Raw genomic sequence first — 21741 nt, 5'->3', positions numbered from 1 at the left:
ATATTTTTTATTCTAATATAAGTAGAATCGGTCCAAAAATAAGGCAGCCCTCCATGAAATATACTTTATTGTTGTTTGGCCGAAGCATCACTACATAGTTTAGAATACCGAACCCACCTAATGCTGTTGCTCCGGTTTAGCCTGGAGCCCTGCGGTTCCCGGTGCATGATGAGCTTATTGTGAGTGAGTGAGCTGCGGTGATGTGAGTTAGGAGAGGAGGTGTGGTTGTGCGCGGCCGAGTGCAGCGACGTGAGCGACTCCATCGACTCGCCCTCGGACAGCCGCCCGCTCGCGGAATAAGTGTTACTGAAAGGGGAAAGGCGATCAAGGGACATGCTGGCCAGATGTATTCTTTCTTCAACAACTGACAGGGAAAAGCGTAATTAAGACGTTTACCACGGAAAAAAGAAAGTCCGCGCAGCGCCTTGAGCCTGAATTATATGGAAACCTATGTCGCCAACACGCACTACTACAAACACAAACACAATGCTATCATTAGAATGATTGGCCATATTTTCTTATTTCGTTATGAGCCCTCGCCTATTACAATAATTTGAACTTTACAGTAAAGAAAATTGTGTCGAAAATTGCATCTACAATTTTTATTTTACAATTTATAAAGATGTCGCTAGTGAACTAGTATAGTTGGTCAAACCAATTTGTCAGTCAGTAACAACCAGGAAAATTATACTCATCCCTTTCTTTTGGGCGCTAGTACTAGTGTAAGACAAAGATAGTATGATTCTCTCTGTCTATGTTTGAAATGAGACAGTCCTTTGACAAACGTTACCTACGTAGTGACGTAGTGTCACAGTTGCAATAGCCTGTGGCACCCTGTGGTAAGGGTAAGTGAAGCTAATCCTAATGTTGCCACACGGTTTACACGTTCGTTTCATTTCTATTACTTCTTTGTTTTGTGATGTTTACATACGTGTCTAGCGCGACACATCTAGTTTAAGGTTAAAACAAAACACAAAGCACACAGGTAGTGGGCGTAGGCGGAATGAAATGGACTAGGAATGTTAATGATTATGACAATGCTATGATACTTACATGTATGAGAAGTTTAAAAGCTTAGGGCCAATAGCAACTATCAATTTAAAAGAATTCTGCTACATGTCTATTTATTTGTAGGTAGGTACAATATTTTTTTTTAAAAGAACTTTATTGACTAGGTAATCATAAATAAAAAACCGGCCAAGTGCGAATCGGACTCGCGTTTCAAGGGTTCCGTACATTACACAATTTTTAAAAATGTATTTTTTTATGTGAAACGTGAGTTTTAAAAACCCGTAGGGACGGATCAAAAACTAAGTAATTAAGTCCGACTCACGCTTGACTGCACATGTTTAATAGTTTTTCTGTCATCTATAGGTACAGAACTATTTTGTGTATTTTTTTCAAAATTTTTGACCCAGTTGTTTCGGAGATAAAGGGGGGAATGGTCAGTTTTTGGCTATTTTCTTTAATAACTTCTAAACTATTTATTTTAAAATTACAAGAAAAATATATCTGAGATTCTCAAAGTGAGCTGTTTTATTTGATATGTAACACGATATAGTTTGAAAAACTTTATTTTTTTATTTTCCCATTTACCCCCCAAAACTGGCCCCCATGTTGAAAATTCATTTGTTTTAAGAAGAAGACATGTCCGTCTTTGGGTTACAAACTTACATATGTGTACCAAATTTCAACTTATTTGGTCCAGTAGTTTTGAAGAAAATGGGCTGTGACAGACGGACAGACAGACAGACAGACAGACGCACGAGTGATCCTATAAGGGTTCCGTTTTTTCCTTATGAGGTATGGAACCCAAAAAAACAATCAACTGACCCTTAGAGTTGTAAATTATGTGTGACTATTATTTATTAATACACGAAAACTTCACACCACTCTGCCATATTTTACAAACAAGAATATTCACCTGTGCCTCAGCCAAGGAGCGTAGGGTATTCCATAATCTGACTTCACCTCAGAATAAGTTTGAGTATCAGAAAGACTACCATCACTGATCTTCATCCCACCTCTTGGTGTAATTCTGAAAAGATTAAAAAATAATTGGTTAAGAAATATAGTTCAATATTTATATAGGTTGTGTGGTCAATGCAGATATCCGAATGGGACTAATATAAAAGTTCCCAGGATCTTAAAGATATATCCAAGCATGTAAACAATCTTGTTTGCTCATAATGATAAGATATGACAAGTGCACAGTAAACACAATATTTATAGGAATGTATAAGCACTCGAGTTAAACTTTACCTGAAAGTATGTGACATTTTATTTTTATTTTATAATACTTAGATGTATTAACAAATAAACATAACAAAAACGCAACAAAAGTGACCACATTGAATTGATTGCCGCTGAAATCAAGAGAATACTTTGCAGTAGACTTATTCGTATTGACCAAGTGGCACTAATACAGGACCGAATTCAGAATTGAAATGTATCTACTAATTAACCTATAACCACCAGTCTACATGATAATAATATGTAGATGTGGCATTATATGCATTAAGCATGCCATGCATGAGCAAAAGGACCCTTTAGGTAGGGAACACCACATTATTGACATGCAGTAATGTTTCTTGGCGAGTTGAAACCTTTATAGGTTTTGTGTAACAAATTGTATGAAATTATAATTTAAAAAAATAATGGTTTCTGTGTAGCTAGCTCATAATGACCTTTGTGTCTGTGACCCTAATTTCCACATAACACAAGTTAAGGTTCCTAATTATTTACTTGTGGCAATTGTTGGCAAAACATAGTTTAATTTCTAGTCAAAAAATAGTAAACATAAAAAAAGGTTGGAGTCCAGCCCTGTACTTCAGTTATTTAAATCTAAGTACATCACATGTGATAGTACATGTACTAAAGCAAAAAAACTGTGGTTCTCTCTGCTCTGTCTAACATTAAAGAATATGAACAAACCGTCTCACTCAGCAAACATCTAAATTGTTTAATTGTTGATGTTAGCCAAGCAATTGGCTGACCAATTACCACATTGTGTTAATTATAAGATCATCAGTTGTTTAGTGCAATTCATGCCCGAGTGAAGTATCTTTGAGCTCTTTCTATTTCAAAATAAGTGTTTTTACCTGTGATGATGAAAAAGTGCAGCAAAATCATGCGTCCCAGGCTTAGGAAGGGATTGAGAACCGAGAAGTCGCTCCCGTACTGACGCCGATAATTGCGCTGCCGCCGTACCACCGAGTGAATAAGACTTTGGTCCAATTCCATTTTCTGTTACCAAAAAAAAGAAGTTACACGTAATTCACGCATGCCATTAGAAATTCATTAAAAAAACTTAGTCCATTTTTCACATTGGTCTTTAAAATTTTGCAATACCTAACTTACTGTGAATCTGAAGGTCTTGGGTGCAAGTTTGAGTGCCGCCAGACACCTTAACCTTAGTGCGGGGAACTGCTGAAACTTGAGCCATTCTACCACCTAGAACAACAAACGATGCTAACAATTTAATTGCGTTGCGCGATTGCTCACACTTTCATTCAGAATTAAAACTTTTGTACTTCCAAAACAAAATAAGTAACTCGATTACTAAAAAACACTCACAACTTGTCAGTTGTTAGATTTGTGGTCGTTTGTGAATAATTGTGTATGATTAGCGAATTAGCGTTTGGCGCGTACATTGAATTTGACAAGATGATTTTGTTATATTCGTCCCTCTCGACAGACTAAAGCACTAGGCCATACAACCCCGGACAAGATGAGAAAGATGACAAAATTTGTTTTAAATCTCTAAAAAGGACCTAGGTGTTTGGATAAAAAATAGTGTCTCACTCAAGGGCCTGACACTCTTTGATAGAGAAAGATAGTCTTATTGCGATTCCTATAAGAGGAAAGAGAAAATAGTGCCATGCTTTGTCCTTATCATCGACCGGGTGGCATAATAGGTAGGAGGCGATGGCGAAATACCGAAATTTATAAGAGTGAAAGAGAAAAAATCCTATGCTACCCGTGCCCAATTGAGGGCTAACGCGTATGAATTCGACGCTAGGTGCGCTAGTGTAGATGATGGTCTTCGCAAAGTTCGAAATGTCAAATGTCACTTGTCACTTCAATGACTGACAGCTGTTCTTTAGTATTTTGCATGGAGACTATATAAAGGAAAGGAGCCAAATTTCTATGTATGAAAAGTGTCCATCAAAAAACCGCACACCGAAATACTACCAAAAACAACCTACGTAATTTGGTCGGGTTATTTGTTGCCTTATGTTATACTCATGTCTCAGAGCCTAACTAGCGCCACCGGAGAGATTAGGAACTATTATTTAAAGCTGAAAGCGGTCATTTTGCAACAATTCTGCCATAAGAGATTGGCATCCTTTCTATACCATCCATAGTCTTTTGGACCACCATCAACAGAGGCGCCAACTGGTGAGCAAAAAAACGATAGCCCTCATTTTATACGAATATTCTTTCTCTTACCCCCGGTCGATCAGCTCTTAAAACTTTGGACTTCAGTTCTTCAATATAAATATACCAACAAACATGTATTTACATTGACTAGCTAGAATCGTCACCCTTCCTATAATCGCGTTTTTCTTGAGACTTAGTCAAGATGGCAATCGTACTATGTCTATAGCGAGGTTTAGACTAGCAAGAACTTGCATGCAATTTACGTTACATTGCCGACTACTGAGGTAAACTGCATTCAACATCTTTCATTCAACAACCCTTCACGCCTACATTTTTAAAATTTGCCGCCTTTGTCTACTGACGGACATGGCTTGCCAAACTATAGTTCACCTACTCTTATAACAGCGCCCTCTATATTAACAAGATAGCAACAAAAGTTTATAAAATGTATCAATAGATGTCGCTCATAAAGTTTTTGTAGCTCCATCTAGCAGCGAGTAGAATTGCGCGATAGTTTGTATTTCGAAAGTATACTAGATGGCAGCAAAACGAACATAATAGTGACACTGATGAATCACTGATGATATTCCTCACATTGATTTTCATGCCATCATGAGCATGAGCGTTACTTCGAAGTGGATGAAGTCATTATAACATAACATATGTTTTTTAAACATATTACCAAAGATAATAGTGTATAGAGGGTTATTGTCATGGCAAAGATAGATATAACTCCGTAATAGATGGATACAGTCTAAGTTGGTCTAAGGAAAAAACGTGCCTCGAAAATCACGATTTGATTCTCGATCAGATGGCGCCACTAGTTTTGGCCTACTCTCATATAGAGGGCGTTGACGGTTTCGTTTGTTATTTATAATTTTAACCCATATCAGTGAAAGACCATGGGTCAAAATCATATAAAAATAATTAATGCAAATAAAAAAAACATTTATCCATATTTAAATACATTTTAACGTATTTTTATAAATCTTTATTTTTAGTTTTAAAGTATGTCGATAGATGGCAGTGAATTTACAGTGGTTACAAAATTTACTATGACAGTACCGCTCTATCTTATTATATCCTCTTTGGTCATGGTAAATTTTGTAGTTACAGTAAATTTACTGCCATCTTTCGACATAGGATTAAAACTAAAAATGAAAATGAATATAAATATCATATATACTATATATAAGTATAAATGATTTTAGAACGCCATGTGACTGACCCATGTTATTTCACTGATATGTATTAAAATTGTTAAAAATCAAATGGTGTCGCCAACGCCATCTACACGAGTATAGGCCAAAGGTATGGCGCCATCCATCCGAGCATAATTTTTTCTTGATTTTCCGAGGTACGTTTTTTCCTTGACTTTACTTATCTTATCCGGAGTTGCAAATATCTTTGATATTTCCTTGGTATTCAAAAAAATAGATTTCAATGTAACATTTGCGTTTTTAAAAATAAAATACCTATTGAATAAGCTGATTGATTGTGAGTGTTTTACCTAATCTACCCTTACAAATGAAATAATTAGTAATGCGCAAAATTATAACCAAAATATTTGTAGGTTTCAGTTAAAGGCCATTTTGACTAAGTCTACAAATATTAAGATAATTATGCATTTCCATATCTAATTGCGCAAATACGATTAAGTGTCGACCTGCGCTACGAGTACTCCTACACTCCTACCAACAAAAGGTCTACACTAAACCTTGTGCTAAAGGTATGTTGCCATTTAACTATAAAATTCGCTTTGCTTCGTAACCAACATACATAATGACACAAAAAAATCGCTATGCCAATATAAATAAACAGTCGCAATAGCAATAAAACTAATGAACTCGAGTCCGATTCTACATTAAACTTTTAATTACCGTGCCCGTGCTGCGGAGGGCTGTTGGACTGAGAAGCCGGTTGCTGCACTCCATTCTGTCGCTTCACGTAACCGAAGTTCTGCGGCACTTTGGCCTTGCTGGAGCAGTTGCTCCCGTTGCCTCCGCTCGAAACGCTCGATGGGCGTGAAGAAGAACCACTGGGCGATTGGATCTGAAAAATAAGTAAAGATCTATTAGATGCTGCCTGAAACAAACATTTATTTTAAATATCTTATCGTATCTTAAAAAAAATATGGTCCCTATATTATTCTAGAGGAGTAAGAGGACCATGAAGTTTTGTATAGAGACGTTTTAAACATTTCAAAATTTAGGTAAATTAAACGGTTTTTTTCAACCGGCGGTGTTAAATTTCTAAAATATCTAAACGTAGAAACAGCCTCTCGCTGATGGCTGACTCCATTAAAACGTAAACAAAAAGTTGTTTACAGTATTTAACCGAGGGCATGCGTGGATTATGTTTTGACAGAATATATAAGTACCCAGTCATTGGACATCGTGTTTGGCTTCTGCGTAATGGGAAAATAAACATCGTTACTGAGTTGTCTTACCTGCGGCCCGCCACTTTTAGAAGTATGTTGGTTAGAAGAGTTTGCTGCTGCATACTGTAAAGAAATATTTACACGAAATGTTAAACCCTTGTCATGAAACACAAGATTCTTTAGACAAGAGAAGAAACGCAACAACGTGGCATTTTGTACGCCGCATAGCTTCGAATATCGAAAAATGACTTTATTTCACCTATATATAACCAGCCGTCCGAAACGCCAGTCTTTGTATAGTATAGTAATAGTAAATACTATTATACCTCGCGCGTCGATTGATGTTCCTTAAAACAGTTCATTCAATTCTCTTTTGTTTGGGCTTAATTAAAAAAAGATATTGAAGAAATATGTTTTAACGTACAGTCGAAGGCAAAAATATCAATCCGGACAAATGGCTCAAAAATATGTGAACACGACTTTATTGTCTGAGGTGTAAGAGCGTACACATATTTTTGAAACTTTTAGAATGTAGGTATATATATTTATGCCCTTGACTGTACGTATTTTTATTACCTAAATGTTACATTTGTAATTTAAAAAAAAGTCTACAAACATTTTACGTGACAGCTACTTATTACTCAATACAAAAATGAACCGTCCGTCATAGGGAGCATCATTCGAGGTAAAGTGAACGAAAATGTGGAGCATTTTATTGCCAATTCATAAACTTGGTATATTAATAAGGAATATAAGTTAGGTAGGTGACGCATTCACTGCCAGGGGGCATGGCCTAAGAACAACCATGTATGACGGTGAACGAACCTCGTATGCGTTGGGGATAGTGAATGTGGTAATGATAATATATTAAATTTTAAATTTATATGAATTTCATGTTAACAATTTTTGTTTTGTACAATAAAGTGATTTACTACTACTACTACTACTACTAAATTTTAAAATAAATAGTCAAAATAAAACTGCCGTGAAAAACAGGTGGATGAATGCACTCGGAGAAAACGCGCTGGAACTCACACAAAGCGTTTACACTGAGCCTAGTTAAACGTAGCCGTAAAGCAAAGAGAAGTAGATTCTATAGCCACAGTAAATTTACTGCCATTTATCGACACACGACTAAAACTAAAATCGAAAAAGTTTTTTTATTTGTATTTATTATTTTTATATTATTTTGACCCATGTTCTTTTACTGATATGTGAATTGTTAAATAACAAACGAAACTGTCAACGCTATCTAGCCGAGAATAGGTCAAAAGTGTGGGCGCCATCTGTCCGAGAATCAATTTTTCTTGATTTCCGAGGCACGTTTTTTACTTAGACTTAATTCATCTTATACGGAGTTACATAGGTATTTGCGTAAAGCTTTGATCTTCAGTTGACGCCGTATGCCACGTCACGTTAGATGATAGGTTCTGTATATCGATATTGTTATATTCGTATACAATGTTGCGTTCTACGCAATGTACGTCGTCGACCAGAGACCAAGGCCTTATTGTAGTCGAGAGTCGAGAGACCTGTGGATGCGGCGCGATGCCTAGCTGCTGTGCGGCGGTGAGCTTCTCCCTCTTGTGATGTTGCGGGGAGTGGTGGCCCGCGCGCCGCTCGCCCTTGCGTCCGTGCGAGGGGCTCGGCGGCCCCGGTGCAGACTGGTTCTGCAAACATCCAAAACATTAGGTGACGTTCATTGGCGATAGCAGCAGGTGGGACAATTCATTTTACAATTGCAAAAGTGGCTAGTAAGAAAGTAACCCACGAAAGTTCACGTGGTTCACATTCTTGCTACCTCTAGCGTAATCTTACACATATAGCTATCAGTCTATAGTAGATTAAAATAAATATACATACCTACATAGCGCAACCGACCGTAAGCTCAGTGTTGCAAATAAAATGTATTTCAAGAACAAAAAAAAAATATTTTTTAATGATTCTTTTATTAACCTACTAAGACCTACTAGCTAAAATACTAGCCTCCTAATTCATAAAATTTAGTAACCTCTTACAAACAGTCGTTAAATTTTGTCTCTTTCTAACAAACAGAAAAGTCAAAATGACGGATAAGGACAAACAATTGTCAACGGTATGTTAGATTTGACAAACGTTTATGAATAACGACATGTCATTATTACTAAAAATAAAAATAAAATCAGAAAAAAAAAGAATAAACTGTTTAACATATCGAATGTATTAGCTTTACAAAAAATAAATTCGGTACCATTAAAAACAGTTGCAGCGGCGGTAAACTTAATAGGTAGATATATATACCAGAATGTAATGTTAATTTTCTCAAACATGCAAAGCAATATTGATATTATGTTCTTCATATTAGGCTGGGAAGTATCACGTCTCGGGCGCGGCTAGACGAGGGGTCTATAATGAAATTTCATACAAAGTTGCAGGTTGGAAGTGGCTCTTTTTTAATTTCCATTTCACATAATATGTTTGTGACGCAGCATCATTGCATTTAGCCATTAAAAAAACTATAAGCAATATTTGATTTTTGGTTCGGAATGGCATTCTGCCAATACGTCTATAAAAAAAAAACAATAAACGATATTTGATATATTTTGCAGTTTTACAATATATGTATATAATCTACAAGAAAAAACTAACAAATTCCTATAATATTGAATTGTAAATTTAACTACAAATACACATTTAAAATATTTCATATTAAATATAAATATTAGCGATAAAAATGTCTACTCGAACCGCAAAAGAAAAAAAAAGCGTTGGTATATTTTTAATCGTTTTAGAGGCAAAGTTGAAAAATTCTCATTCTGTAATTCAATTTTATTGGATTTATTGTGCTTTGTTTATTTTGTTATTTAATATGAGTTCCGACGATAATACCGACGAAAAAGGAAATGAAGGTTAATTATAATCCTACGAAATTGAAATCAGAAGCAGAATTGACTAAATAACCTGCTGCCGCTAAATTCAACGGCAAAGTGTATGGTTGCTTATGGTAATTTTATAAATTTTATAACTAAGAAAACTGCCCACTGTTTATCGGAAACAGATTTTGTGGCATATTTTAAAGCACTGAAAATTACTATAAAAAAGTCATCACTGTGGGACGTATACTAAATGCGATGCGATGGTAACGATAATACATGTGAAGAATAATATGAACATAAACAACTTATAGGTATAGTAAACTTAGTTATGTGGCTAAAACGACAGTCAAACGGATACAAGGCGAAAAAATCACAGATACTTACATAAAATTATACGTGTAATAAAAACAAACGTGTAAAATGAAAGTTTGATAAAGATATACGTGTTAGTGATATTTTGTGTCTAGTTTACTTTGTTTCCCTAGAGATAAAACATTTATTTCGTATAGTTTTTATTTGTTTATTTCGTTTCATGTTTGAGAAAAGCACTGATACATACCTCGGCGTGAAAAGGGGTTGTCGGCTTCATAAGCAAAAATAGTACGGGAAGTTCTTCTGATAAAACTCAAATAAAAAAAATCTGATCATTATTGTCCTGTTTTAGCGGAGGGGAAGTTATTAATATTGTTTTTTACCTTTTAAAAATACGTACCAATAAGAAAAGTCAATGCAAACAGCCAACTATTACATATTATAGTTGGTCAAGCAAATCTTGTAAGTAGAAAAAGGCGCGAAATTCAAATTTTCTATGGGACAAATCCCTTCGCGCCTACATTTTTTTTAAATTTGCCGCCTTTATCTACTGACAAGATTTGCTTGACCAGCTATAAATTGAATTGAATGAACGAATATTTAATGGTTCTGAACGGCAGTTGTGCCTTTAACTTTAAAAAATAATTAAAGAGGGAAATTGTTATTGAATGTTCGATTTGAGTGATGCTCGATGCTTAAATAATGATTATTTTACTTTTTTTTCCTCGCATGTTTGGATAAAAGCACTATATATGCCTCGGAGAGATAGCAATTCGTGGATTCGTCTTCTTTGTCGGACTCTACTTCGCATCGTCCGAGAAAATAGATACTCATCCACAAATTGCCATTTCCCGGCCTCTGCAATAATGTAATATCCCAATAAGGTCGCTGTTCCAATATTCAGTTAAATTTGCATGATTAAAGTAGTTAGGTAGTTATTCGTTTTAGACTTTAGATCAATAAGTACGCTGCGTACAAGTCCTTTTTTTGCTAGACTTCGTTTAATTTAACAAACTTTTCTCCGATATACTCAGAAATGTTCACCTTATTGCAGCAAAATAAGTACGGGAACGGTTTGTCATTATGGATAAACTCAAATAAAAAGAAATATATTATTTAAAAAAATCAAGAAAATAAAATTATTATTAATATTTTTATTACATCTCTGTTCAGTCCTATAGTTGACTGGTAGAGAATGCCTTTAGGCATTAAGTCCGCCAATTGTTTAAGTCTGCACGTCCCGGTACAGACAATGCTTCAAGCTATAAGATAGTGAGATAGGAAGATCATTGACCGTCTCATTCTTACAAGACCGTACATAGTGCATGATCGTGCGAACACCACTTAATAACACAACTTATAGTTGGTCAAGCAAATCTTGTCAGTAGAAAAAGGCGGCAAATTTAAAAAATGTAGGCGCGGAGAGTTATCGATCGTCCCCTAGAAAATTTGAATTTCGCGCCTTTTTCTACTGATAAGATTTGCTTGTCCGACTATAGTTGGTCAAAACAAATTGTCAGTAAATAAAAACAAAAAAAAAACTAATCCTTTTCTTTTGGGTGCTAGCACTAGGGTAAGACAAAGATAGTATGAATCTCTCTGTCTATCTTTGAAATGAGACAGTCATTTGACAAATTATATATATTGTTTCTTTCTCCAACCAGAAACGTCAGTGACATTGACAGATCATATCATATCCATAACAAATTCAGATCAAATTCATAACCTGCTAATACAATAAGAATACTCCCCCAGCTCTTACGTTAATCTATTCTCATTCCATTAGAAAGTAGAAAGACACATACCTACTTCCAAAAACAACACCAGATGGGTGATGACCGATGACTACAGAGATTGGATTCATGGATAAACACTACTTATAAAAGCAAAAGTTAGCCTGATAACAAAATTAGATCCACAAATAATGTTTAGATCAGCTCAGCACAGCAATAAACATGTACCTATACCTATTTATGTTACACCAGACAACAATGAACTACTTAGTGTAGTTATATCAGGGCGTTAATTCAATAGTGCACTATTAAATTTTTTCATAGTGTGACTCACGTGTTGTCCTTTTCCAGTCGCGTCGGACATAACCGTCAGTACGGACCGGCGGTATACATGAGTATTTTCTTCCTCACCGTAAAAAAAAACGAGTGTTCTAGTGAAAGTATGTGAATTACCGTAGAGTAACTTATACTAGAGCGGTACTGTCATAGTAAATTTTGTAACCCCAGTAAATTCACTGCCATCTGTCGACACACTTTAAAACTAAAAATGAAGATTTATAAAAATACGATAGAATGTATTTAAATATAGATAAATGATTTTTTTTATTTGCATTAATTATTTTTATGATTTTGACCCATGTTCTTTCACTGATATGCGTTAAAATTGTTAAATAACAAACGAAACCGTCAACACCATCTATACGACTGTAGGCCAAAACTAGTAGGGCCCTCTGAACGAGAATCAAATTTTCTTGATTTTCGAGGCACGTTTTTTCCTTAGACTGTATCCATCTATTACGGAGTTATATCTATCTTTGGAATTACTTAGGTAGGTACCTAAGGTGGATATACGAAAGCTGGCGAGGATTTTATATAAATCTACCTCTACAATAAAATACTTACATAGGTATTTATGCTACCGTAGAAACTCGTTTAAAGAAACGTTTTAAATGCCTTGGTTAAAACTACATAGGTACTTTTATAAATATTAGGTAGTTTTTCTAGCGCGGTCGGCTGCAGTCGGGCTTGCTGCGCGTGGGGCTCCACTGTCCGATTCTCTATTGAACATTCCGTACCATTGGCGGGGTCCCAACTCCAGGTGAGTCTGTGTACTTCTTCCAGGTGGTGTCCTGGCGCGGCGCCGGCGGCTGCCGCTCGGTCTGCTGGCCGCAGTCGGCCTTGCTGCGCGTGCGACCCACCACGCGGTACACCACCCCGCTGCCGCCCTCCATGCCTCTATTGCGCGGTCCGCGTCTGTCGAAACACCACCACCATAATGCGGTATTCGAAAATAATTTAAATTAAATAACGTTACGAGTAATTACGTCTTAGAGTAAGACCAATCTAAAAAGGGACTGCCTACAGACAAAAAAAAAACAATGATGCAATTAGGTGTAAGGTGTGAGCATAAAAAGTTGGGAGGAGGGTTCATTTTTATTTTAAGATTGGTTTAACTCTATACAACGTGCCCACGAGGAACCCGAAAGTTTGTAACAGTATATACCTGATCATATCTAAACACAACATTCTTTTCATTTTTTGTTTCAGAAATGCGTGGTTAAAATTTAAAATCTCGGGTTCCTCGTGGTCACCTTGTATAATTTATTATTACATTATCTTAGTTGATATGATTCCATATATATACATCAGCAAAGTTTAGTCGAATGTGAGCAAATCATTTGAACGTGTGCACAGTTTAGTTTTTTGTTAATTTTATTAAAATTCTACCTAAAACCTATAATCAAATGCTAGTGGGTTCCTGTTTTTTTTTCACATATAGGTATAAGTACGCATCTCAATTTTCCCTAACAATACCTACCTATAGCTAATCTAGGTACATATTCCTAACAAAATCATTAAATAAGTCCTATAAGTATTACGTAGTAGAACTGTAGACTGCTTTAGTTCGTGCAACAAAAGTAGGAGCATTCTACGTATTTATAAGATAAGACTGACTTGATAGTATTAATCATTTCCGAAAAAAAATTTTCAAGTAGATTGTTTTAAAGCAATTTTATAAGTTTAATCGATAAATGGATAAAATGTTGGTACCAACAGATACCCAAATACTTGAATTTAAAATAAAAAGGGCCCATTGAATTAAAATAGGTATTGGTGGGGGAGAAAACCCCTGCCAGTAATAATGAGTCAGGCAGCGTAGCGCGTAGGTACCTTACTTATAATGTAAGTAGGTATAGTCACATTCAAAAATATGTTTTAAGGTTTTAACTAACACCTCCGATACCTTGGCAGAAGAGTTTTGTCAGTATGTATTTTGTTTGTTCCGGTATATCTGATAGCGGCTGTACTAAGTAGGTACTAATTTATTCGCATTATTCGTAATTAAAAAAAAGACCTATGTAAGCAATCTGTTACTTGAAGCCTGGATACAAAACAAAAACATATTTCGTCATAACGTGCAATTACCTTACTTCACTTCGTTGGTATTACTAGGGTAGTTTAATTAGCTACTGGCAGAACCAGTTAAGCTTTTTATTTTACCCGGCCAAATAGGCATCATCCGTCAGATTTACCGATTAAAAGGCAGGGGAAGATGGCTAGGATTCGTACACCGGGAGGCTTGGTACAGTGGCCATATCTCGACTATCTAACATGCTGAAGAGTGTGTGCTATCAAAATCGTTGCAGATTTATCTTGGTCTAACTCTGGTAAGATGCGGTAGCAGACTTTGCCAAAAAGAGTCAATATGTGTTTTGGCTACTTGAAAGTAATTTTTGGCACTCCTTTTAAATGCATCTGTCTTTAACCAGTTTTAATGTAATTAGAAAAAATACTTTAGTTCAGTTTGTAAATACGTACTTAATATTGTTATGTAAACAATAGGTTTAGGATTACCTCAACAATTATTTTATTACTTTGATTTTTTTTGTGTCCGGTTTGATTGGGGTGCCTTCGTACACTCAATTGTATGTACTTAAATTTAAACTGTACGAATGCACCCCATGGAACTAAAGAGAAATTAAAATCAAGAATATAATCATTACAAAACCAGGTTAGTAAGATATGCCTAAGTAAAAGGTGACTGGAACAGGTGAAATAGCTGGAAAAATAATGAATCTCGGGAAGAAACGAATGGTGTACAAGGCCACGCCACGTGTGGGGTATTAAAGTATAAATAAATAAATAAACACTCGTACAATTCCCACTTCTTGGGAAAATCGTTATAACTACATAGGCCATGTTGTTTTGTATCAAATTAGAAATACGCTGTTAATAGACAGATAGGTAAGTGGATGATGAAGTAGCATAAGTTTCATTTGAAAATAGCCCTAAATTTTTTATTTTACAAGGCTCAGAGCAAAAAGCGTACAAATCCTCCCCACCTTCCCCTACGGTCAACATAATTGGATCCCTCTTATTTTCTATGTTGCCCGGCAAATCCTTTGCAAATGAAGGATGGTTTTATCAGGTACCTATTTATATTTAACGTTGGAATACTACTTACTCAAATTTAATATTCATCTTTGTTTATTTTTTATACCTATTATTAAATTAAAATATTTAAACTAGAAAATGTAATCAGCGCATACATGAATAACTTTAATAACTCCTTTGAGTTCATAAGGTTGAGTACAACGTGTCTTTGAGGCGGAATGAATGCATTGATAATCTAAAGTGCTCTCGTTACAAGTCGTGTGTAATAATACTAATAATATGCGTATGACCTAATTTGAACATACCAAAGATTACATAAAATGGGTGCAACCCGATACCACATTGACTTCTTAAGTGTTCTTGAGTAGAATGAGTAGGTACTTGCAATAACATTACTTGTGATGTACAATATACCTACATACATATTTTATTCAAAAAGCGTGTCGTTCATTAATGTAATATTTATCGCACAATACATGATAGTACAAATTGATATTTTTAACTTATAAAATGTATTCATCTTTAATCATATCATGGCTTAAAATGAAAACATTGTCATTGTTCTTGAGTAAACATAGTATAAAATAATTTTAATTTAATTTATCATTTTACTATCAGTTATTACTTACACACGAATAACGCGTGCTTTAGAGCACACATCAATCAAACGTGGTCTCGATTGAGATCAATAGACTCTCTATACTCGTACGATTCAAGCTTATTTCTTATCTCGAATAAGATATTTCTGCTAAGCATACAAACATGTTAAAAGATAATAAACAAAAACCGGCTAAGTGCGAGTCGGACTCGCGCACGAAGGGTTCCATACCATTACGAAAAAAACGGCAAAAAAATCACGTTTGTTGTATGGGGGGCCCCACTTAAATATTTATTTTATTCTGTTTTTATTATTGATTAAAACATGTACAAATTAGTGTATCTGTTTTTTCGACCCATTTTGTTTCTCGAGTTGTTTCGAATCTAGAGTCTTTTTAATAAACCGTAAATTTTAGTAAAATAAAGAAAAAATATATTTTTTATTGCATCATCACGATACGAAATACAACAAAAATTAAAATCTTCTTTCAGACAACCAAAATTTAAAAAAAAATACAATTAATAAACAATTTCAATAAGAAGGAAAAATCGGGACTCCAAGTAGACAAAAAGAGTCAATAATAAGTCCCGAAAGGCTGGGAAGTAAAGCTGAAAAGAACGAGAAAAAAGAGGATGACTGGGTAGGGTCCACAGGTAAAAAACTCACACTAGGAGGTATTCAAATCCAGCTTCCAGCCCCAAATTTTTCAGGCGCTTAGCGTTAGGCGTTTAATTCAATTATATTGAATTAAAAAACAAACAATTGTTATAATCAAGAAACAACATTAAGAATCAAAACGTTAAAAACTTAGTATACTAAAATCATATTTGTAGTTTATTAATCAGTAATAAATTTGTATTTTTCATTTAGATCATTCGTAACAAGTTCCTAATTTCTAATTAGTTATAGGTATCCCTATACCCCCTAGCCTTGACTCATGGTCTAAATTTAAATGAGTTAAACTTAAATAATATGACTAAGAAGTTATATTTAAGTTTAACTCATTCCTAGTAGGAACTAAGATTCAATTACAATAATCATCAAAAAATAAACAAAAAACCTTTTGACAACAATGACACAAAAAACGAATTAAATATTCTATTAATAATTTAATTTTCCCATGTTTTAATAGTAAAGTGGTATTTATTAATATTGATTGTTTTTTATATAATCGAAATCAGTTAAAGGTATCAGAAGAAAGACTTTATGAACAATAAATAAATACCTAAGTAATAGAACGAATACAAACGTATAATATCAGGTGCTAACAAAAAAAAATTTTTTTAGAATTGGTCAACAAATCAAACAAATTTGCTACGTAAAAACACCCTGCTACTGAGATAATTAAATGAAACCTCATTAAACAGATCCTAGAACCTCTTTTACGTGACACTTAAATGGCCACTTTACGTTGTTAATCAAATGACACGTTGATAATGACATTAATGATGACATTTAAGACGTGGTTTCTACTAAAAATAAATAAACATTAAAGTATTTTCTGTAAATAATTTAATTTGTTCTAATATTTACTTCTAACAGTATAATCTACTTTGCTGTTAGCCTGTTTTTGTGATGGGGTATCATTTTTACTATAAGCCATTTTTTCACCGCAGTCTCACAGATTTAATTTAATCTTATTTTTACTGGCGAGGTTATTCAGATCGGTATTTTAAATGTTGTACGATATTGTATTTTTATACGTAATTATAGTAATGAAATTAGTTTATGTGTCTTTTAGACGAAATGGCGATATGTAAAATGAATGTTATATTATTTTTATGTTGAATGAATTAAAAATGGAAATTTTGTTCGTTACATTACCTACACTTTTCAAACATTTGTAAATTGAAATTATACTAAAAGTGTGTATTACGAGACGTATCCCTTTCACGACGATAAAAAGGTTTTCTGTGCCCAACTTTCAACCGTCATACAATCCATTACTAAGCAGGAAGCTGAGCCGTTGCAAAGGAAATGAAGCCAAGCGGAGCGCATACAGTCAGTGTTCTGGGCAGGTTAAGTAAACTGCTTGGGATTACCTACAAACACAGCTGATTATTCGCGGCAAGCCTCGACAAGCTCTCATCAGATACCGGCCGCAGTGGCATGTACTGTATAGATATAAGGATAGCAATGTATTTAGAATTTTAGACCATAAAGGGATTACATATTACTTTGAATAATTTCTGTTAACTAAATATAGTCAACAGTAATTAAAAAACCGGGCTCTGATATCTGTTAAGTGATTTGGCCTTCCTGTTCACAATCTGTTTGTGTAGTGCTTAAGTCCAATGGCGATGAGCCAAGTCCAGCACCTAACTCATTTACACATACAGGTTAGAAGGCGCACGACTTATATGCTTTGAGTTTCCACATTTTCGCGTAAGAAAATGTCAATTCTTGAGTCAGCCGAATGTGCATTAATCTACATCGGCAACCCACAAGTCTTTGTCGGTGCCGTTTTGTCATCACAACATTGACATTTTAATGAAAACTGCGCGCCCGAAGCTACGCACTAATGATGACGGATCCCCTGAAAGCGCCAACTCATACCGCGCTGCTCATTATCTATGAACTGAGCAGCTTTCTCATTATTCCTTACTTCCTACTCTCTATTATTTACTAGGCCTGAATGCCTTGATTTTTTTCTGAAAACTTACAGAATGCAGCTACGTAGAGGTGCAAAACAACCAAATAATTATCGTTCTTTACTTTATTAGACATTGTTCGTCAGCTATATTGACCAATATTCGGAAAAATGGAGACCGGAAGGACAATTTTTTTTATTTTTTTTTGTACCACAATTTAAGAATAATTATAAATAATTGTTTTCGGTTTTATAAGGGGGCAAAGTTGTTGTTTAATCTCTCTTGCTATATTTATATATAGCGATATGAGCGTTGCGAGGGTTTCAAGGCACAAGGGTTAAACAAATTTTGCCACCGGGTGAAACACAAAATTTATCACCACAAGGAAAATACTAACTGTAAAATATCAAACAAAATCAAAGCAAATCAATTCAAAATGAATGTTTCTAAACATTTGGAACAAAATTCTATTGGTTGTCTTGTTTTTTGTCACCAAAAATGTGACGGAGTGTAGCTTTAGTATGGGGTGATATTTAGTTTTTAATTTTTCAATAGCTAGAGATTATAATCTACAGCTAGAAAGACGTGCAATAGCACTCAACTTTTTTTTATTTATTTGACAAAAGACAAAAATAGAAGCGTGACAGTGGTCAGAAACAAGACGACGAAAATAATTTTCATAAGCCACTTTCCCGAATGAAGGTTGAGGGAGACGATGGCTGAGATACGCGTCATTCTCGTGAACGGGTGCTGTCTGTGGAGACCGATCTGTTTAAGTTTACAAGGGTATAAGTACCTATGTAACTTTACTTTTGAGTGGCATTAACGTGAGGCACTTCATTCGGTTCTTGTCTGTTTGTCTGATTAAATTTCTTGTCTTTTAATTACTTTACTTATATAACAACTTATATAACAATTCAATTTGATGATCTTTTTTTATTATATATATTATATTAATTTTTGTACTTGTCTGTTGCTTGTATATTTTGTATTAGTTTTTTTTTGTGTAATTCGACATTTAGAGACTGGATACATCTCTAACAAAGTATCTAATATTTCATTGATTCCATATTTGTAATTGTTTCTTGTAATTTTTAGTAATTTTATTGCTTGTAATAATTGACATGTAAAAGTGCCCCTGTGGCGCATTTGCTGAATAAATGTTTGATGTTTGAATCTACCATTAATCCATTGGGGGTAAAACCGATAAAAGTGTAGGTGTTGTATGTAACAAACATAAAAAGGAAGTATAATTAAGAGTAAAGCATCTCTATAAAATATGTAAATTATATATAAATACATAAGTAATTTTAAATAAAGCCTTTGTCTAGTATGGAAAGCTCTCACAATGGCCGTCTGCTCATATGACAAATTTCCTTAGCCTTACCTTTGATGAGTTTTTCACAACAATAATGCTATTAGCTATTGTTAGCACTAACGCCTATCAAAGCATTCCCAGCTCAGTGTGTCGGCTGGTGTATGGTACAAGTAAGTCCATCACCCTTTTAATGATTCGTCGTTTACATTGTTTATTTTTAAGGTTCTCTTTAGGCATCTTTAGGAAATTTTAAAAAATTCTATAAGTATCTATGTATCGGTTTTACTCTCTTTACACCTACTTACCTACCCTAAATTGCACACGTTTTTTCCATTAAAAGTACTAAATTACACTTGGGAACCGGGGTATTCTGAGAAACCTACTTATAGTCTGTCAAGGGACTGTCTCATTTCAAACATAGACAGAGATAATAATACTAGTATCTTTGTTTTACACTAGTACTAGCACCCAAAAGAAAAGGATGAGTATAGTTTTTTGTTCTTATTTACTGACAAGATTTGCTTGACCAACTATATTTATACCACGTCGGTCGCAATCAAGCATACGGCCCGCCTGATGGTAAGCATTTACCGCAGCCTATGGACGCCTGCAACACCAGAGATATTACATGCGCGTTGCCGACCCTTTAAAAACCTGTACACTCCTTTTTTGAAGAACCCCATACTTATGCGAATTTATAAAGCACTCTTAAAAACGTGCGCATCTATGCATACAATACATACACGTACGAGTCAAATTGATTAGGCAAAACTAAACTTACGTACCATTTAACTTGATACGCCATATCGTTGAGAGCGATTGAAACTAATCGAATGAGCAGTATGCGGGCGGACACTCGATGCCAAAACAATCGAATTCATGATTCACAAACAGTGAAAGGCTACTACCTATAGCTGACTGGCATCGATTGTATGCTCTTTCTCGAAATACCCGCCCTACGCTGGGGCTGTAGTATGTATGTATAGGCACACGATCGTTTACCCCTAACGCTCGGAGCAATGCCATGCGTTTGCGGGTAAGTCATGTCCGGGCTTTGGGAGCAATTCACAATTACTGCAGAGTCGTGTTACCGGTAACAATGTAACGCAATGTAAAGTTTAATTTTTATTTAAAATGACTAATAAATTACAATAGTAATTACAATAATTACACTTAGTACAATAGTTTCTAATCTTTCCCACAGGGCCTCTGTTTATACTCGTGTTAGAAGACAAGTAATCTAATTATTGCTAACAACTGCACGTGTAATAACATTGAATACCTCAATTTATATTATCTGGACGCTCACACATTCATTCGACTGATAAAATATCAGGTCATAATCGTAAGCCTTATCAGGTTCACGCTCCAAATAAATATGTAAAGTCCAGCGGGACAATTTCGACTGGTATGTTATAAAGTGCAAGTTTGACCACCGAAAACTACTATTTATATTAACCTAAGTATGTAAGAGTTTAGGTATTCATTAATCGAGTTGGACAGTAACTTGAATTCGAGTTAACTACTATTGTTTTGTTTACGATAAACGTGGCCCCGATGCAGTTGGTCGGTTAGCTTCCAACTAACTAGGGCTAGGGAATACACATTTCATGTGAATTTAAATTTTTTCCCAATTCATTATGGTCGCGATAAGTAGGTATGCATTATGCACGCTATTTCCATACATTAAATTAACTTCATCGGTAACCATAAGTTTTGGAGATTTTTTTGTTGTTACGTACGTTCCCATCTGATTTACTTAATGTATGTTTTTGTATTAATATTACCCTACTTTAGTGTCTCACTGCTGGTCCAAGGCCTCCCCTTTTTAGGGTTCCGTACTAGGAACCCTTATAGTTTCACCATGTCCGTCTGTCTGTCCGTCCGCGGCTTTGCTCGTGATCGTTAGTGCTAAAAAGCTGAATTTTGACATGGATACATAAATTATACATAGCGACAGAACGGTAAAATAAAAAAATAAGAAAAAAATTTTTAGGGACCCATATATAATGTTTTTTTTTTTTGTTTTTTTTTTTCGCTTTAACCCAATGGTATGGATTATCGTTTGATAGGTCTTTAAAAACGAATAAGTGTCCTCAATAACAATTTGTCACTATTGTCACTAATATGAATATTTTCGGAAATAATCGAAACAAATATGTGTGCCCCCCCCCC

General features: G+C 34.9%; 1 protein-coding gene across 7 annotated transcripts in view; it reads right to left on the bottom strand.

Annotated features, from left to right (window-relative positions):
- Positions 1-21741, bottom strand: part of LOC134753937 (protein sickie) — a 292384-nt gene that overhangs the window by 67075 nt on the left and 203568 nt on the right. For 5 of the 7 annotated variants that reach the window (XM_063689921.1, XM_063689917.1, XM_063689920.1 and 2 more), the window contains 8 exons: positions 12740-12917; positions 8296-8433; positions 6833-6886; positions 6264-6435; positions 3361-3453; positions 3102-3246; positions 1925-2038; positions 118-306 (listed from right to left, as the gene is read on the bottom strand). In XM_063689921.1, the coding sequence (XP_063545991.1) occupies positions 118-306; positions 1925-2038; positions 3102-3246; positions 3361-3453; positions 6264-6435; positions 6833-6886; positions 8296-8433; positions 12740-12917 (1083 nt within the window). The remainder of the gene's footprint in view (positions 1-117; positions 307-1924; positions 2039-3101; positions 3247-3360; positions 3454-6263; positions 6436-6832; positions 6887-8295; positions 8434-12739; positions 12918-21741) is intronic. The other 2 variants (XM_063689918.1, XM_063689919.1) reach the window with 1 other exon arrangement.

Source organism: Cydia strobilella, chromosome Z (genome assembly GCF_947568885.1).
Source record: "Cydia strobilella chromosome Z, ilCydStro3.1, whole genome shotgun sequence".
Lineage (NCBI taxonomy): Eukaryota > Metazoa > Arthropoda > Insecta > Lepidoptera > Tortricidae > Cydia > Cydia strobilella.
The sequence above is the reverse complement of the archived record's forward strand: the minus strand, read 5'-3'. Positions and strand labels throughout refer to the sequence as shown.